The sequence below is a fragment of the Calonectris borealis genome, chromosome 1 (genome assembly GCF_964195595.1).
Source record: "Calonectris borealis chromosome 1, bCalBor7.hap1.2, whole genome shotgun sequence".
NCBI lineage: Eukaryota > Metazoa > Chordata > Aves > Procellariiformes > Procellariidae > Calonectris > Calonectris borealis.
Window position 1 is genome coordinate 131,435,009 of NC_134312.1, and position 16,327 is coordinate 131,451,335.

A 16,327-nucleotide genomic window follows, 5' to 3' on the forward strand; every position below is an offset into this window, starting at 1 on the left:
TTTTGGAAACAGACGCTGCATAGAAAGGAGGCTCTGTCATCTGGCTGCCCTGGGTCTGCAGGCATGAGCCTACACCCTCGCACCTCCTCCCCGAGGAGCACTCCGTGTTTTTTTTCTCTTGAGCAGGGAGAATGAGGCAGGGGCAAGTGCGAGGGTGCAGGAATGGACAGGACAATTGGAGGGAGGAGGTAGGGATAGAAAGGTCTATAACGAGCACAACGCCCTCTTAACACCTAAAACAAATCCTTTGGGTATTAAGTCATGAGGCTTTTGCTGCTGACAGACGTGAAACACAAAGGCATGCACTTTAAATACACTCCTCACTGCCCCCCATAGCTAGGCCTACCTAGGGAACGACAGCTTGCCACTGCGAGGAGGTCTGCTGGGGGGACCTCTTCAAGGTTCCAGTGCTGCCCATGCTGCAGCCAACAGGAGCCCGCACCATGGTCTTCCGGAACAGGAGGGATTCAGTTAGTGTTGTTTTAAAAGTAGTAGCTTGAATATCAGATGGAAAAGAGCAGTACTGAGCAGCTTTTGTTGCCATTACAAACATGACAAGGTGCTAGCGTTCGTTCTCCCCCCTTGCGCGTGCACTGTCCGTGCTGCGCACCCCTGTGTGGCGCTCCAGCAGGCTTCATGGCCAGTGGTCACCTTCACACCTGCATCTTTAGCGCATGGCCACCCAAAACACATAACTCATCTTTTCCCCTGTGTTCTCACGAATTGCTTCCAAATGCCTAAACTCTCTTAACCTTCGCTCACACATCTCTGTGTATGCTTATCTTTCTATTTAATGGTGTTGGTGCCTTTTCTCATCACAAAAGACCGTGATAAAATTACCTTTACGCTTCCTCACACAATAATCCCAAGCAAACATAGCATAAAGGCTATGTGCTCACCTTAACACTCATTACTTTACAGCAGCTGTATAAAATGAGTTGTGAAATTTATCTTCTAGCTTTCGTTAAATGTTTTCAAATGCTTTAATCACAAACACATAATTGAAAGCGATTTTTTTTCACTGACCTGAAAGGGATCCTTATCAGAACTGAGATTGGAGGAATTTCCGGCTTTCTGTTTTGTTTTTCCATACTCAGACTTGCCTAAGGTCCAACCTAGAGGTTGTGATTTGCAATGTTTTAATTTCAAGAGCACCTGAATGAACGCACTGCAATGCATGCCACCTGCTGCCCCCAGCTGCTAGCTCCCAGATGCCTACCTAGACACCACACCTAAATTGGGCAGGCTACAGCTATTGGTCTTAGCCAGAGGTGGGGAAGAAATTCTTAAGTTAAAAAGCTCAAAAAAAAAAAAGAAAAAAGAAATTTGTAACAGTAAGACCCATATGTGCTACTGCATTCACATAAGTTGTAGCTCAGGAAAGCTCTTAGGCACATATTTAAGATAAAGTATGTCCCATTTTCCTCTGAGAAGGGTTCTGTGTAAGCAAGTGACTTCTGGAATGAGACCTCTGTGACTGTACATAGCAAAACAACATGTCTTTGCTGCCAAATCTGAAGTCCGCTTGACGATCACCACGGTACATTTTATTGCTGAAAAATGTCAGATGAAGATCACAACAAATATTAAATATCTACCCAAAAGCATAACAGCTAGTTATACCTGTGGCTAAATCAGGCCCACACTGATGTTTACAAGATGTATTTAACAGGCACTTCAGAGACATGACAGATACCAGACCAACAGCAATGGATGAAGACTCTTGGACCACCACATCTCCATACACTCCGTTTTCGAATGCACTGTCCATGCGACGGCACATGGATCCGCTCTTCCATGCCACAGATCCCACCCACCAAGGCATACCCCTCACAGAACCGCTACAGAAAACATTTTCCAGTAAAGCTCATTTGTCTCACTTGCTCTAGTAAGTACAGTGTTTTCCACAGCAATTCACAAAGATTCCTTACCAACTCAAAATATTTTATTTTCCAGTTTTGAAGCTGCTTGAACTCACAGCCAACCATTCCCAATGCCATTATGAAATTAAGTACTGCTCTGCGAGTCTGCAAATGTACCTGTGGCCCAGACTACACTGATATAAAGCAACATTAGGAATATGCTGATAGCTATAATGTTAAAATACATTAGGGAGGTTTCCCATGTTAAGAATATGTTAGCTGATCCCAGTTAATTCTACTGACACACTCTAATGCAGAGTGAAAATTTTCACCTAAATTATTTTTCAAGGGAAAAGCACAGATTCTTTCACATTAATGAGTTCAAGAATCTGTATTAATTTCCCAGACTGCCTGCTTTGAAAAAGATTAAATATAAAAATTTTTTCAAACACTTCAAAAATAATTCAATTTTTCTACTATAATCGAATTCTTCAATTGTTAAAGAAAATATTATTTCTGACCTCAATCAGAAAGAAGAAAACATTTTGTTTAGTTTAACCCCCTTTTCTACTTCCAGATGGTTCACTAACTATTTTCAGAATATTTCATTTTCCACCAACTCCCAAACTGAAAGTATTTTTTGAATTCCTTGTAAACCAAAAATAAAGCCCCACTATCTGCCTAGCTTTGCTCTGATGATAAACTATATTTGACACAATACAGGTAAAAGATGTTATTAACATATTTTCCAACATGAAACATTTTCCCAGCCTATATATGGAATAAGCATTCTTGCTGCGTGGATTGGGTATTTACTTCTAGGGATCAGACTAGATGAGGATAGACAAGTGCTAGTATACGGCGCTGCACTTCCCCTCCCAACAAACAAAATATCCAAATGCTTACTAATCACAGTATCATTTTATAAATTATAGTGAGCTAAACCAAAGCAATTAGGTTCATCCAAGAACATCAGGATCATTTGCAAAAAGTAAAAACTGGTTTATGCAAAACAGAGCAATGGGTGTGAATTGAAAAGATCCTACTGGATGCCAGGGCAGGTCAGATCTGGGGTGAAGAAGCTGGGGAGGGAAGGATTTTTTGAAAGAGATTCCTTTCAATAGCTCTTATCCCCACACACACCTTTATCACAAGGATCCCGAGTATCATTATTCCCATTTTCCAAGCAGAGAACCAAAGCACCACGTACCATCACAGAGCAGTGGCAGAAGATACCTCAGACTCTAACTCCTACTTTCTTTTTCCAGGCCAGTGACAGAGAATCTGCCGTCCCTAGGAAGAACATCTGCCAGTGACATATTTACAAACTGCAACTGTGTATTTACCGAGTTAGGAGGTGAATTGCCAAGGAATGTAAAAAGTCTTGCCCTAAAGAGATCATTTATGTAGGTGGAGAGCCCAGACAGGTTTGGGGATTTCAGAACAAACATATGCAAATGTATTGACTGATCAGAATTAGCTATGGTGAGCTCGTGGCACAGAGTGAGAGCTGATAAATTTTAATGGAAGAAGGATGGGAAAATGCTGTGGTGGACATGTGACAGTAATCCAGGGTGAAATAAGATTTTAAAAAGTCATGAGATGAACAAGAATGACTCTGGATTAACTTTAAATGATAGCCATTCTAATAGCTATAAAATAAAAATAAAATCACATTGTGAGACAATGCTCAATAACAGCATAAAAGTACATGGTATGAAATCTTACTAAATTACATGGTACGAAAACCCTCACACCACGTATATCACTGGACAATAAAGGGGGTTATCTTTCCACTAGTGGTCCTTTCAGCACTACAGCTCATAGGCATTTATGCCAGAAGTTGTTCTGACATGGACAGTGGCTATCTGTGGTGCAAGAATATACAAGCTCCTGAAGCTGAGCTTCCAGCTCCTGCAGAATAGGAGCACTGGGGCTTCTAAATCCTTGGCAATCCATCTTCACTAACTGCACCATTCAGGATAATCTTAGGAGTCTGCTTGTTGTCCCCAGCTTCTTCAGCTGTACACTCCGGAGGCTCTAGGTCTCTGTATCTTCTCCGATAGACCACCCTTGAGATTAGGGTTATCAGAAACATTTCCATGATGAGGAGCTGCTGGGTCATATCTGCCAAAAAAAAGGGAGGCAAAGAAAAGCCCCCAAAAGGGGGAAATAATTATCAGACACAAAGTGAATACCTGGCTTATTAATCTTCACCTGTGTAAAAGGAATAAACTTCACCATCCTGTCCCCATAACAGAGTCTCTCTCACACTCGGCAATAAAATCAGTTACAGAATTACAGTATTGCCCATCAATAAGCACACAGTAAGTTATGCATTCAGAACGCAAGAGATTTAACAGTAATTATGCATGTTGATTTCTTGTCCTCTCATTTCTGATTCCAACTCTTCTCATTATCAAGTCTTCCTCTGTGACTATGACAGCTATAAAACTTTTGTTATTGTTTTTTAAGTAAAAGCTGAGATTCTCCAAAAGCTACATGATCCCAGGGAATTAGTATTTTGGGAAAACACCAGATGCTGTAGTTAGCAATGCTGAACTGGCATCTGTATAAGTAAATGAACAGCATCCTTCCCAAAAGAACTTACATGCTCCTCTTGCTGAAGAGGAGAGTGGTGGAGCACAGGGAATAATTCTTTGCGTGGCCAAGATGTTGATAATAGCTGCCTGCAAGTGGTTCAGAATGAGGATAAACTGCACCAGAAAGAGAAAACAGATGCCTCAGCTACCAGGAAAAGGTTTATAGTTCACACAACAATTCTGCTTTCATAACAGACCCTCTTTTGCCTCATTCCTCTTTGCTTGCCCTCCCTCTCCTCCCATCTACCAGCAGGCTGCCTGCCATTCTGCAGAACTCATCTTTAGGTCGGGATGATATTGCTCTGAATGTGAGTGTTAAATTAAACTTCTGTTTGAAAAGTGTTTCTTCTCAGCCCTTCATTTGGCAGGTGCAATATACACAGAGCTCCCAGCTGGGATTTTAAACAATACTGAGCTCGGAATAATAGGTAACAATGTTTTAAAAACTTCCTGTTAATCTAACCGATGAGCTTATGGTGTCCCTTAGTGGAGGAAGGACTCAAAGAACGTCTTTTCTGTTGTCTCCCCTTTTTGCCACAGCAGGCAAATGTTGTGCTCCCCAAGTTATATGGGACCGGCTTCTTTGCCAGAAGGGACAAAGGACTCTTCGCAACTTGACTTCAGCAACAATCACTTACACATCCTATTACCTGCTATTCACTGAGCTAGACCTTTGCTGCCTTGGAGATATCAAAGTGTCTCCCTAGCTGCTGGTGTAACTGCATGAGTATAAACCCTCATGTTAACAGAGTTTGCCTCCTAAACCTGGATTCACCCTAATGCAGCTTTGCAGGTGTGACTATCGTGTTTATTGCATTTGTAAGTGCTTAATAATTTACTTAACAGAAACCTTAGTGCACCAGCCTTTCTATAGTCCTGTTAAAGAAAGATGCATATCCAAGGATTCTGCTGTACTCTCTTCAGGGTGATGTGGAAGAGGGTGGCCCTGCCCCTGGGCTTTTTCAGTCTAACCTATCTGGTTCTGTTCCTTACTATTTAATGATTCCCAGCCAGTATTTTCATTATTATCTAACTCTGAAGTGCAGAATGGTCAAGAAAAATACTGTCAGAACAGAATATGGTGACATGCTGAAACAGTTCAAACAACAGCCACCCACACAACGCTCCACATCCTCTCCTAGTTTTTAAAAGTACACACCAGTATTTTAACATTGCGTTTCAGGACACTCCGTCTACAAAGCTTCCTTCAAGCCCTGCAGAAGATGCTGGTTTGATTTCAGTTGCCTAAAGATGAATGGATTTTACACGGCTTTCACATTTCCAGAGAGGCTAGAGGTAAATTGGCTCAAGCTGAAACTGAAGAGCAGCCAAAGAGCACTTCAAAGGGATGCAGCTTTAATCAGGTAAAAATATGCCTTTGCACAGTGCATTTAATGGGGAAAAAAAATACTATAACTTTTCAACAAAGGACCAAGAACCAGAGAGACAGTGTTGTATCAGCAGTTAAGATAAATTCTTATCAGAAATGTTAAACTTCTCACCTGATAAAGAGCAAACTTTGGGATGATCTTCTTACACATAAGGAGAGTCCTAACTTGTTGAAACATGATTCCAACTGGCCACAGAGCAATAATGGTGAGGACACCAACAAAACAGTTAATCCATATTGCAGCTCCTTTGGGAGATAACTGAGAAGCAAATCAAACAAGCGTACCTATAAAACTTTACAGTGCATTTTCCTATTTCCAGGAAGAAGCTGTGAACTGGATGATGCAGACGTTAAAATGTTTGTTTCTATCTCCATGAAAGCTGACGGCAGCAGCAGTTGCTGGGGTTTGCATGGGGAAACTGCACAGTACCAACTGGAGTGTCAGCACGCTGCTCTTGCCCAGCAGGCACGGACATGTAAATCTGTTCAGCCTGGGAAGGTAACAAGTGACACAACCCCTCAATCTGACCCCAGCAACACCTGGGAATGCTCAGCAGCTCATGAGAGCATATTCAGTATGACATCTCAGAGGGGTCATTTATTTTATACCATGAAACAACAAAAAAATGTATTACTTTTAATCTGAGTTACCCAAGAGGTGCAAAATTATTAGCAGATACAGACTTCTCCATCATCTTGCAGCTTACATGGTACAAAACAGAAGTACAGTACTGTCTTTTCTACTTTGCACAGATATAAAAATCACCATGATTTGCAGAAAAACAGAGAATCAGACTTCCTGTTTATATGCCAGTACATACACTTGTTTCTTAAGGCTGTACCTTACAAAACGCAGGGCAGGGCAACTTGCAGTCCTGCTATTCTAACCATACAAGCTGGGAAACATACTGGAGCATAATCTGATGCCCAACCCACACTGATGCCCAGTTTCTTTCCAAGGGAAGCCAGGAAACAGAGTGTCCGGGGGAAGGCAGAAATTACATGCTTCAGGGTCTCAAAAGAATACAGTAAGGATTCACTTGGAAGTGCTCCCAGATTTCACAGTTTAGTTATAGGCTAAGATACTAATGTCAACCCTAAAACCTATGGATTACGTGGACCATCTCCGATTAAAACATTTACTTACATTGTAAAGGGTGTAATTGCCATTAGTCCAAAGCACTATTGATAAAAACATGAGCACGGGTCGAAGGAAAGCAAACTGAAAGGTGCCCAGCTTCAGCCAAAAGAGGGTTCGCCTGGCCAAAAAAAAAAAAAAAAATCACATAGGCCAAAATCGTATTAGCAACCTTAACAACATTTTTGGATACTGTCAACTGCAAAACTTTTCCACTCCTGTGGCATGCGGCTAAAATCTGGGGAGGAACAGCTTCAGGATTAGAAAATCTTTCCAAGAATTACCCAGTGTTTATTTAGTAAAGTCTCTACAAAAATAGTACTTTTCCTGTTCTGCAGCACTTACATACTAACCAGAGCTGGGCAAAACTTTCTCTGCCCCAAAGCTAACCAGAGAGCCAGTAGCAGCATAACCGGTTTCTGAACAATAATGCCACTTGCTCTTGCCTTGTTGCCTACTATTTCTGTTTTCCGATGAAATTGGGCAATTCAGCCTTCCTCCTCAGACACTTCCTAGTCCTGTGGCAGATCAAGAAAGGGAATCATACAGACCTAGGTGAAAGGACTGATAGTTTTTCAATGCATCATGAATAGTACCATGTAAGCATCTCGTTTTGCTCCTCTGTACTCTAGCAGGAGAAAGGAACTATCTTTTACTTGGCCAGCTGCACAAGGATAGCAGGACAGCTCAGGATTTCCTTATTTCTGTCAGTATAAACTGTGTCCAGAACGCAGCCCATAGACAGTAAGCTGGCTAGACAGCGTTAAAGGTCACCAGGAAAGGGGCAGGTGCCCCTGCTAACAGAGGACATGAAAGCTGAGTGACCTGAACTCTCCTTCAGTCTTCACAGGACAAGCTGTGGCTGCTACGGCTGGCTCACGTTTTAGTCTGTCACTGTGTATTTCTCATACTGTTAATGTTGTCTTCACTGTAGTTCCTTGGGCCCTTGAGATTGCCATCAGAGATGCCTCAGCAGACAACAGGCTGCCGTTTAGTACGTTACAGGATATAGCCATGAACCAGGAATTACAGGAATTTCTCAATTAATATAGCTAAGAACCACAGCACAAACACATGTGGAAGGGCCTACTACTGGCCAGCCGTTTAGCGCGTGTGCCTTTTCAAAGATCTATTATTCCCAAAGGCGCTTTAAAGAACAGTGCAGTCACTGCTACGCCAGTAGGAGTGACTTCCTTGTTGACGCAGGTCTGTCTTTCCTAACCATCAGACTACTTCTGCCACATCTCTCCCCACCGTATGGCTTGTTACTTTGCCTCATCAGCCTACTGTACCTTGTTAGTTTTCCCAGGACTGCTCGATAGTATATGGCTTTTTAAAAGAATTAATCCCTCCCTTGGAGTAGCTCCCTATTTCCCCCGAAGATACCTATGGGAGGAATATGAGACTGACCTTTCCCTGGTATAGCTTGCCCATATTTTAAAAAAAAAAGTGCCCGGTAATGGGAAAAGGCTAGAAGTCAGAAGCAGAGAGAGCAGATGGGTTTCTTAGTGCTACAGATGCCAGAGAAGGCGCCCTAAGACCTCTGCAGAGCAAAAAGCCTTTTTTTAAACAGACAGACTTCCTCCCAGCAGTAGTAGGCACTACTTAGCTCCTGAAAGGAGTTCTGTTAGCTAATATTATCCTGGCTAAGCTGTCACTGGACTGATCAACAGGAGGGCAGAGTAGAGGATCCTATCCCAAGCTCCCAGCTACCACAACCTATACAGAGGGTGACAGACACGGAAAGAAAAACAAATATAATGGTGACACGTTAGATCTATAGCACAGCTATAGATCCCATGGCATTTCTTCAGCTTAGACTGCTGAAATGAGCCTGAACCAATGCCCATGAAAATTAGTAGGAGTCATTTAGATCCATATCAGTAGTTGCTGATTTTACGTCATTGTATTACATCCTTTTTTGGAGGTATATTTTTCAGTTGGTTTACTACCTATTCTTCTTCGTGCCCCATCCATGTAAATAATTACTGTTATTCCATTAAAATAAAATGATGGAAAAAAGAGTTTAAATTCTAATACCAAATGAGGCAGTTTAAGGAAGAATTATTACAATAAAAATTAAGAATTTTTGCAAAAGCATCACAAACTGCTGTGCTGCGTTCTGTTTGCCGCTTTCATTTAACTAGACCATAAAGTCCCTAAGGTCCCTCTGACACTAATGACCAGATCCTCATAGAAAAGTCTCTGTCTTGCACATTCAGTCTTTCAGCTGTTGCTTTTATTGAGAGAATCAGTCTCATACTCTGTGCCAGTAGGAAAGGCCCTGGGAAAAACATGAGGCTTCCAGGCTGCCGAGCGGCATGTAAATGACAGGGTGACACTAGCCAGAGGAGGAGCCCCACCAGGCAGTGCTCAAAGGAGGCAGGGTTTCTGTTACAGTATATTGGCTCCCGTAGGTGCAGCTCTCCGTCCTCACCCTACTTCTCAAAGGTGCTTTAATACTAAGTTTAGCAGAAGAAAATATTTGCTTTTGCCTCGCCAGACAATGCCATTTCATTGAGACCAAAGATTTCCAGGAATTACATCTATTTTTTGTTCTAAAAAATATTTTAATCTGAAGTAGTTTTAAAGTCAAAATCAGAATGAAACATTTCAATTTCATCGAAGTAAGAGAAATGTGAGACCAAAAAGCCAGAGGGAATACGGAGGACCTCAAGACAGTGATTAACCTTGACATAGTGATTATATAATGATTACAGGAAATTACCCTCCCAAAATAGTAAGTAACTTTTCTATGACTTAGCTCCTGGAAAGGACTCACTCAGCAAGGCACCGATGCATTGCTAGGAAAACAGCAGAAACACTGCTGGCAACGAGGGAGTAGGCATGCCTAAGGAACTTAGAGTTGGGTGGGAAGGGATCTGTGGTGTGATGGACAAAGCCTATGTCTGCATTAGCAAGTGGTGTGGCCCGACGTAAATGGATCTGTTGAGGGAAACACTTTGTATGAACAACGCAGTGTCCACATTGAATGTATTTCAGGGGCTGTCTAATTTGTTCCCTGGAGTGGACACCCATTAGCAGCTGTAGTGAAATAGGTGCACACTTAGAGATTATCTTCCATTCTGGTTTTAGCCAGAAGGAATCCAGTTTCTGTCTTCCATGAATGCTTTGTGATGTGAAGCAAAACACGAGAAGTAGAAGGGGGGATTCATTTAAAATACCCAGTCCTGATCTGAACTAAAATGTTAGTATAGACACACCTAGAGTTCATCTGCACACAGGTAGATAAAAGATCACCAATGTCTGGGCAGGACTCTGCTCCCAGATCTGCACTGCATGCTTGCTTCTTTGAACCTGTCGGCCTGGCCTGGAGGAAGCTCTCAGCAAGAAAAATGTCAGCATCATTTTTCTTTGCTGCCATTGGAGGATAAAAGAAACTCTTTTTCAGGGCTGCAAAACTGTTTGAACTGGACAAGCTCAGAGCAAATATGCAGTTTGGGCACTGGTTTATTTGACAGTTCTGAAATTCGATAGTTCTGCTTGTGAAAAATACCCAATTTGGAGACATTCGTTCCCTTCTGGAATGAAAAGAAACTGAAATCTCAATTATTAGGTTTTCTAGAGTAGAAATTCCTCCTCCCACACACCACTGCTTACTACAGAAATGGTTTCTTGGAAGAGAATGGGATTAGTTGGGGAGATACCAAAGTGCTCAACATTACTATGAGTAGGAATACTGCACTGGGTTAAACTGAGAGAGCTCACGCTCTCGACTCTTATGCAAAATTCTGTATTACAAAAACGAAATAAATTAGTGGTGATGTACAGCCCCAAAGTGATGGCACCGTTTAAAAGAGAGGGCTTGAGACTGACTTTCAGGAAGCCGAGAGGCCCTTCGCTGTAAGCCTAGCCTTGCCAAGTTGGCTGAATTCCAGGAGCGGTCTTCCAGCTGGGAAATCTTAAAGGGCAACTCACCTAGTGATGCGCACACGAGGGAGGCAAAGGCAGCAGCAGCAGCAGGGACCGGTGCTGATCTTGAAGCGACCATTTTCAAACCGCCTGAGGAGCAGCTTTTGACCTCCACACTCTTTAATCATCATCAGCAGGAACTTGTGGATAACTGTGGCAAAAAATCTAGGAAAGGAAGAAAATGCCAGCTTGAACTTGCTTGTGTGTCTCTTGCATGCCAGTGCCGCCTTCATGTCCAGGGCTTTTACAGCTCGCACTTTGCAATCAACAGAAATTCTAGCACTAGCTGTGAAAAACCTTCAGCTTTCCATCGCCTTAGAGAACCAGAACTGCCCTAACGTCACCGAAAGAGGAATAAGCTGAGGCACAGAGTGGCAGTGGAATTTCCCAAAGCTGCACTGACGGCTGGTGGCAGAGTCAGTATTAAAACATAGGCTTTTCTGGCCCAAGTCATTATGGCCATATTTTTCTAGCTGTTTCCTAGTCCTGATTGGTCCAAACTTTTCACAACAAATCCTATTCCTCCTTTAAAAAAAAAACACCGACGAACCACCGACAACAAACATGGCTAGGTTCATATATATGTAGATATATAGCTATCATCGTAAGTGCTGCCCCAGTCAGGGTGTGGTTCCTCTGCAACGAAAGCTGATCCAAGCACCGAGTGCTGCAACCCCACCTCTCCCTCCTTCACCAGCTGCACATTCTCAACCCTTCCCAGGAACTACAGATTGTGCAACCGCCCTTTCCTCCCTTTCCCAAACTGATTTAGGGAACTGATTCACTGAAATCCAACCCCACCAAATAAAAGAGGTCCTCTTCAGCCGCACTGCCTCCTTGAAGGAGCTGGCTGTGCAGCTGGAGACTGTGAGTGGTAGCGGATGCAAGTGAGGGGACAGGAACCTGCAGCTTGGGCAAGGGAGGAGGGGGGATTCAGATAGGCTTAAAGGGCCATAGGACTGGATCCTTGGAAGTTTTTGGTAATCTGCACTACCTGCACAAATTGCTGCATGCTCACATGTTCCCTACTACTGTGTTTTCCCTCCTTTTTTACTCTACTCTCTTCCTAAATGCAATGCGACAAGGGGTAAGGCTATTCGTGAGAGTCTGTGGTATTGTCCTGCAGTGGGTTCCAAAAACATCCCAAAATCACCTGTGGAGTGCCCAAGGCCACGGCGTCCCCCCACCTGGCTCTGCCTACCAGGGCTGCGCCATTACCTCCAGAACGCAAGGACCACATTTCTCCATTCTTCTCTGTGCATGTCAGAGCTGTCATGCTCGTACAGAAAGTGCTTTTATCAGGACAACTGCGGAACATTTTTACACTGATATACTCATCGGAGGTTCACTTGCCACCATTAATAATAGACCTCCATGGCTCCTCATTAGTAAAAGCGCAGAGAAGTCACAGGTCAGAGTCTCATTCCACACGACGCACAGAGAGAGGAAAGAAAGAGTACTGCTTCAAAGCTACTGTCAATCGAGGGATCAATTACATGCAAGTCACAGATCTTTCATACTGAGGTTCCCACACTAGGGGACTGTAGCACTGGGAACTGCTTCAGCATTTTCCACCTCCCAGAAAAGAGCTGCCAAGAGATTTTAACTCAAACCAAAAATTACTAAATTGTTAAATTTACAAAATGACTGTGTTTACCAAGAGCAGCAGATGTTTAAAGGGAAGAAATTCAGGGTTTGAGGCAACGTCTAGAAACAAGCAGAATACTCACACTGCTGCTGTGAAATCTGTAAACATCGTTGAGCGAGGAATCCACATGCCAATGCATGAAGTAGTAGCGATCACCTACAGAGAAAGGGAGGAGGGTTGTAGGAAGGGCAGAGATAAAGCAGGTTCATGTGGATTTTCAGGGAAACCCTATTTTCGACATTCAATTTTATCTCTTTTCCATGATAACTTACTGGAGCTGCAGCATTAATCCAAATTATGATTGATCTTTTGGAGGAGGGGACTTTCCTGTAGATGTAGACTGCTTCCTCTATAAACACCAGATTGGCAATTAGCGTCATCAGAGTCAAGATTGCAAAGAGAAATCTCCCTGGTAGGTCAAGGCCTGCAGCGAGAGAAAAGAAAACAGACAGTTCTGATTTATTTCATAAGCATTCCATACATTTAATGTAAAGATACCACCTCTGAGGGGCTTCTTAGCCCTATTCCTGCAAAGACTTGCACTCATCCTTAGCTATAGATAGACCATCAACTCCAAAGGATGATTCAAATACTTTTAAACTTAAGTTCATGACTAAATCTTTCCAGGATCCACAGACAGCATATGGGAAGAATATGCCTCCATGTTCTCAAAGCATTATGCAAAAGTCCCCTTCAGAAAGGTGGAGTTCCAGAACAAATGTCCTTAGATAAATGTAAATACGTAACAGAATATAAACACATAATAGATAATATAAATAAATACAGTAAATACATATTCTGGGAACTTTTCCAGGCAGACTACAAGCAAAAATGTATTTACTCAGTATTAGTTCTTTGCTTCCATTGTATGTTGTCGTGGTTTAACCCGGCAGGCAGCTAAACACCACACAGCCGTTTGCTCACTCCCGCCCAGTGGGATAGGGGAGAGAATTGGAAAAAAGGTTAAACTCGTGGGTTGAGATAAAGACCATTTAATAGGACAGAAAAGGAAGGGGAAATAATAATAATAATGATAAAAGAATATACAAAACAAGTGATGCACAATGCAGTTGTTCACCACACTGACCAATGTCCAGCCAGTTCCCGAGCAGCAGCTGCACGCTCCTCGGCCAACTCCCCCCATTTTTTTTTTTGTTCAGCATGACATCATATGGTATGGAATATCGCTTTGGCCAGTTTGGGTCAGCTGTCCTGGCTGTGTCCCCTCCCAGCTTCTTCTACACCCCCAGCCTCCTCGCTGGCAGGGCAGTATGAGGAGCTGAAAAGTCCTTGACTCAGTGTAAGCACTGCTCAGCAACAACTAAAACATCAGTGTGTTATCAACATTATTCTCATCCTAAATCCAAAACACAGCACTATACCAGCTACTAGGAAGAAAATTAACTCCATCCCAGCTGAAACCAGGACAGGCATGTTTGTGCATAACTTCCTTAGGCATGCAAACTTTTTAGAGGCTCGGTGGAAGTTTATGGGGCACACGAATAATGTAAGGATAAGCCCCTGATATATCTAGCTTGAGATAAAACTTGATGCCTTCACCAAATTCTTTTCTACTTCTCCCTTAAAGCTGGATATGGATATCAACATTTACCCACAGCTGATGGGTTTTATGTCTCCATTGATACTGGGTATGAATTTCAACTTTTACCCACGGCTGCTGGTTGAAGTGTATTTTCTCCCAAGAAGGGTGCTTCTGGAGATAGAAGAAAGCACTGCAGTGGAGTCATGCTTAATTTAGGAGTAGTTCATGCTCACCACTGGTACTAACTCCTGCTGTGGCCAGAGCCTATCTAAAGGCATACCGAGCAGTGCCTGCAAAGGTGAGCCTCTGCCCCAGCCTCTTTAACCTAACCTGATTCAAAAAACCCCAACACTTCTAGACTTGGCTGCGGGCGGAGCAGTCCACATCTCGGTGGACATCTCCACACCTTAGATCTCACCACGGGGGAGCCCTGCACCAGGCGCGGGTCTATGGCTGGTTCAGTGCTCTGTTCGGCAGGTACCGGGAGGCACCGGCGCTCCCCACCGACCACCCTTCCCCTCGCCGACACCCCCACCGTTCTCTCACACCCCCACCCGCTGCTCTGGACTGGGGAGCCGTTCTGCCCTCTCTCCCTTCCCCGAAGCCAGAGGCAGCTCGGCCCCCTGCCAGCCGGAGGTCCGGCCGGGACGGGCGGCCGCTTGCCTCCGCCCGGGGGATTTCCTCGCCGGGGAAGAACGGCGGCGGGGCAGGCAGGGGCAGCGGCAGGGGCAGCGGCAGGGGCAGCGGCAGGGGCAGCGGCAGGGGCAGCGGCAGCGGCAGGGGCAGGGGCAGCGGCAGGGGCAGCAGAAGCGGCAGGGGCGGGGCAGGGGCAGGGGCAGGGGCAGGGGCAGGGGCAGGGGCAGCGGCAGCGGCAGCGGCAGCGGCCGGGGCAGGGGCCGCCACCGCCAGCCGCCGCGGGTGGGTGCTGAGGGCGGCGCGCGGCCGGGCAGCGGGCCGTTAGTGGATGGCCTGCAGGCGGAGGGGCCGCCTGGCAGCGGGCAGCCCCCTCTCCCTGAGGCCCCCCCCCCTCGCCCCGGCCCGGGCGGGCGGCCGCACTTACTCTGGAGGAGCTCCTGGGAGTAAGGCGGCTCGCTGGCGCCGCAGGACGGGTGGAGGGTCCCGTTCGCCTCGCCCTCCATGGCGGCGCGGCCGCCGGCCCCCGCCGAGGTGCCTTGGTAGCGCCGAGGGGACGGGGGACGGGCGGCGGCGGGGCGGCGGGGCTCGGTGCTCGCCCGCTGGTCGCTGGGGAGCGCGGGAGCCGCGATGCGCAGCCCGGCTGCTCGGGTCCGCCGAGGGGCGGTTAATCATTAACCCGGGAGCTGGGGCCGGGCGGGCGGCGCGCAGGGCCCGGCCTCCGCGCTGCCTCCTGGCGCCCAGCGGCCCCGGGCACCGGCGGGGTGGACAGTGCCGTGCCCGGGGGGCAACGCGCCCACCCCGCTCCCCGCTCCATCTGCGAGGAGACGTGTCCCGGCTGTTCACGCCTCGGCCTCCGCGCAGGGGCTCTTGCGGAAGCCAGCGAGTCCACCCCAGTCCCCTTCCTTCGCAGGGGAGGGGTGCCAGGGCAGCTGGAGTCGGGTCTCGCACAGGAGCGCGGGCTGCCAGCCGAGGAGGGATGGGGAATCAGCCGAGGAGCGGGCTGGATTCCCCAGTGCTACGTCCGCCTTCACCCCAGCCCGGTCAGAGCAGCCCTGGGCACTGCGCTCTCTGCAGGGGCCTGTGGAAGCGGAAAGTTGCTTGGTCAATGTAGCAGACGTTCAAAGGACTTTCTATGGAGCCCTTCACCGAAGACTTGGCTGCAATGAGGTGAAAAGCTGCATCTTCTTCTGCACTGTCTGAAGGAGAGCACGTCGAGGGTAGGAATACACCGAGGGATTCTCCGCTTTCCCACGTTTCACTTGCTGGAAGGATCCTTTCTGGAGCCTGAGCCTTTTCAGGCTGTTACCAGGAGAACGGAATGAGTAATGAAATGATGGAGTTTGGTGACCCACTGAGTTATTCTGGATAGTCAGACTGAAAGCTGGGTGCAAGAAGCAGCAGAGGGATTGTTACAGCACTGGGTGACAAAACAGCAGATGACAGACTATATCGGTAAATGCAAAGTAGTGTTCAGGGGGGAGGAGGACAACTCTAACTACCTACGCAATGATTACCTACTGCCACTCAGGAAAAAGGTCTTGGGACCATGGTGGATAGTCCTCAGAAATGACAGC

At 45.8% G+C, this 16,327-nt stretch overlaps 1 protein-coding gene across 1 annotated transcript; it reads right to left on the bottom strand.

The window, feature by feature from the left end:
• Positions 1-1,515: 1,515 nt before the first annotated feature.
• Positions 1,516-15,586, bottom strand: LOC142093526 (organic solute transporter subunit alpha-like). Its single transcript, XM_075174765.1, has 8 exons — positions 15,178-15,586; positions 12,847-12,998; positions 12,657-12,730; positions 10,933-11,091; positions 7,003-7,114; positions 5,968-6,114; positions 4,474-4,579; positions 1,516-3,989 (listed from the first exon to the last, which is right to left on the bottom strand). The coding sequence occupies exons 1-8, from the start codon at positions 15,254-15,256 to the stop codon at positions 3,802-3,804; spliced, it is 1,017 nt and encodes a 338-aa protein (XP_075030866.1). The 5' UTR covers positions 15,257-15,586; the 3' UTR covers positions 1,516-3,801.
• Positions 15,587-16,327: the final 741 nt, after the last annotated feature.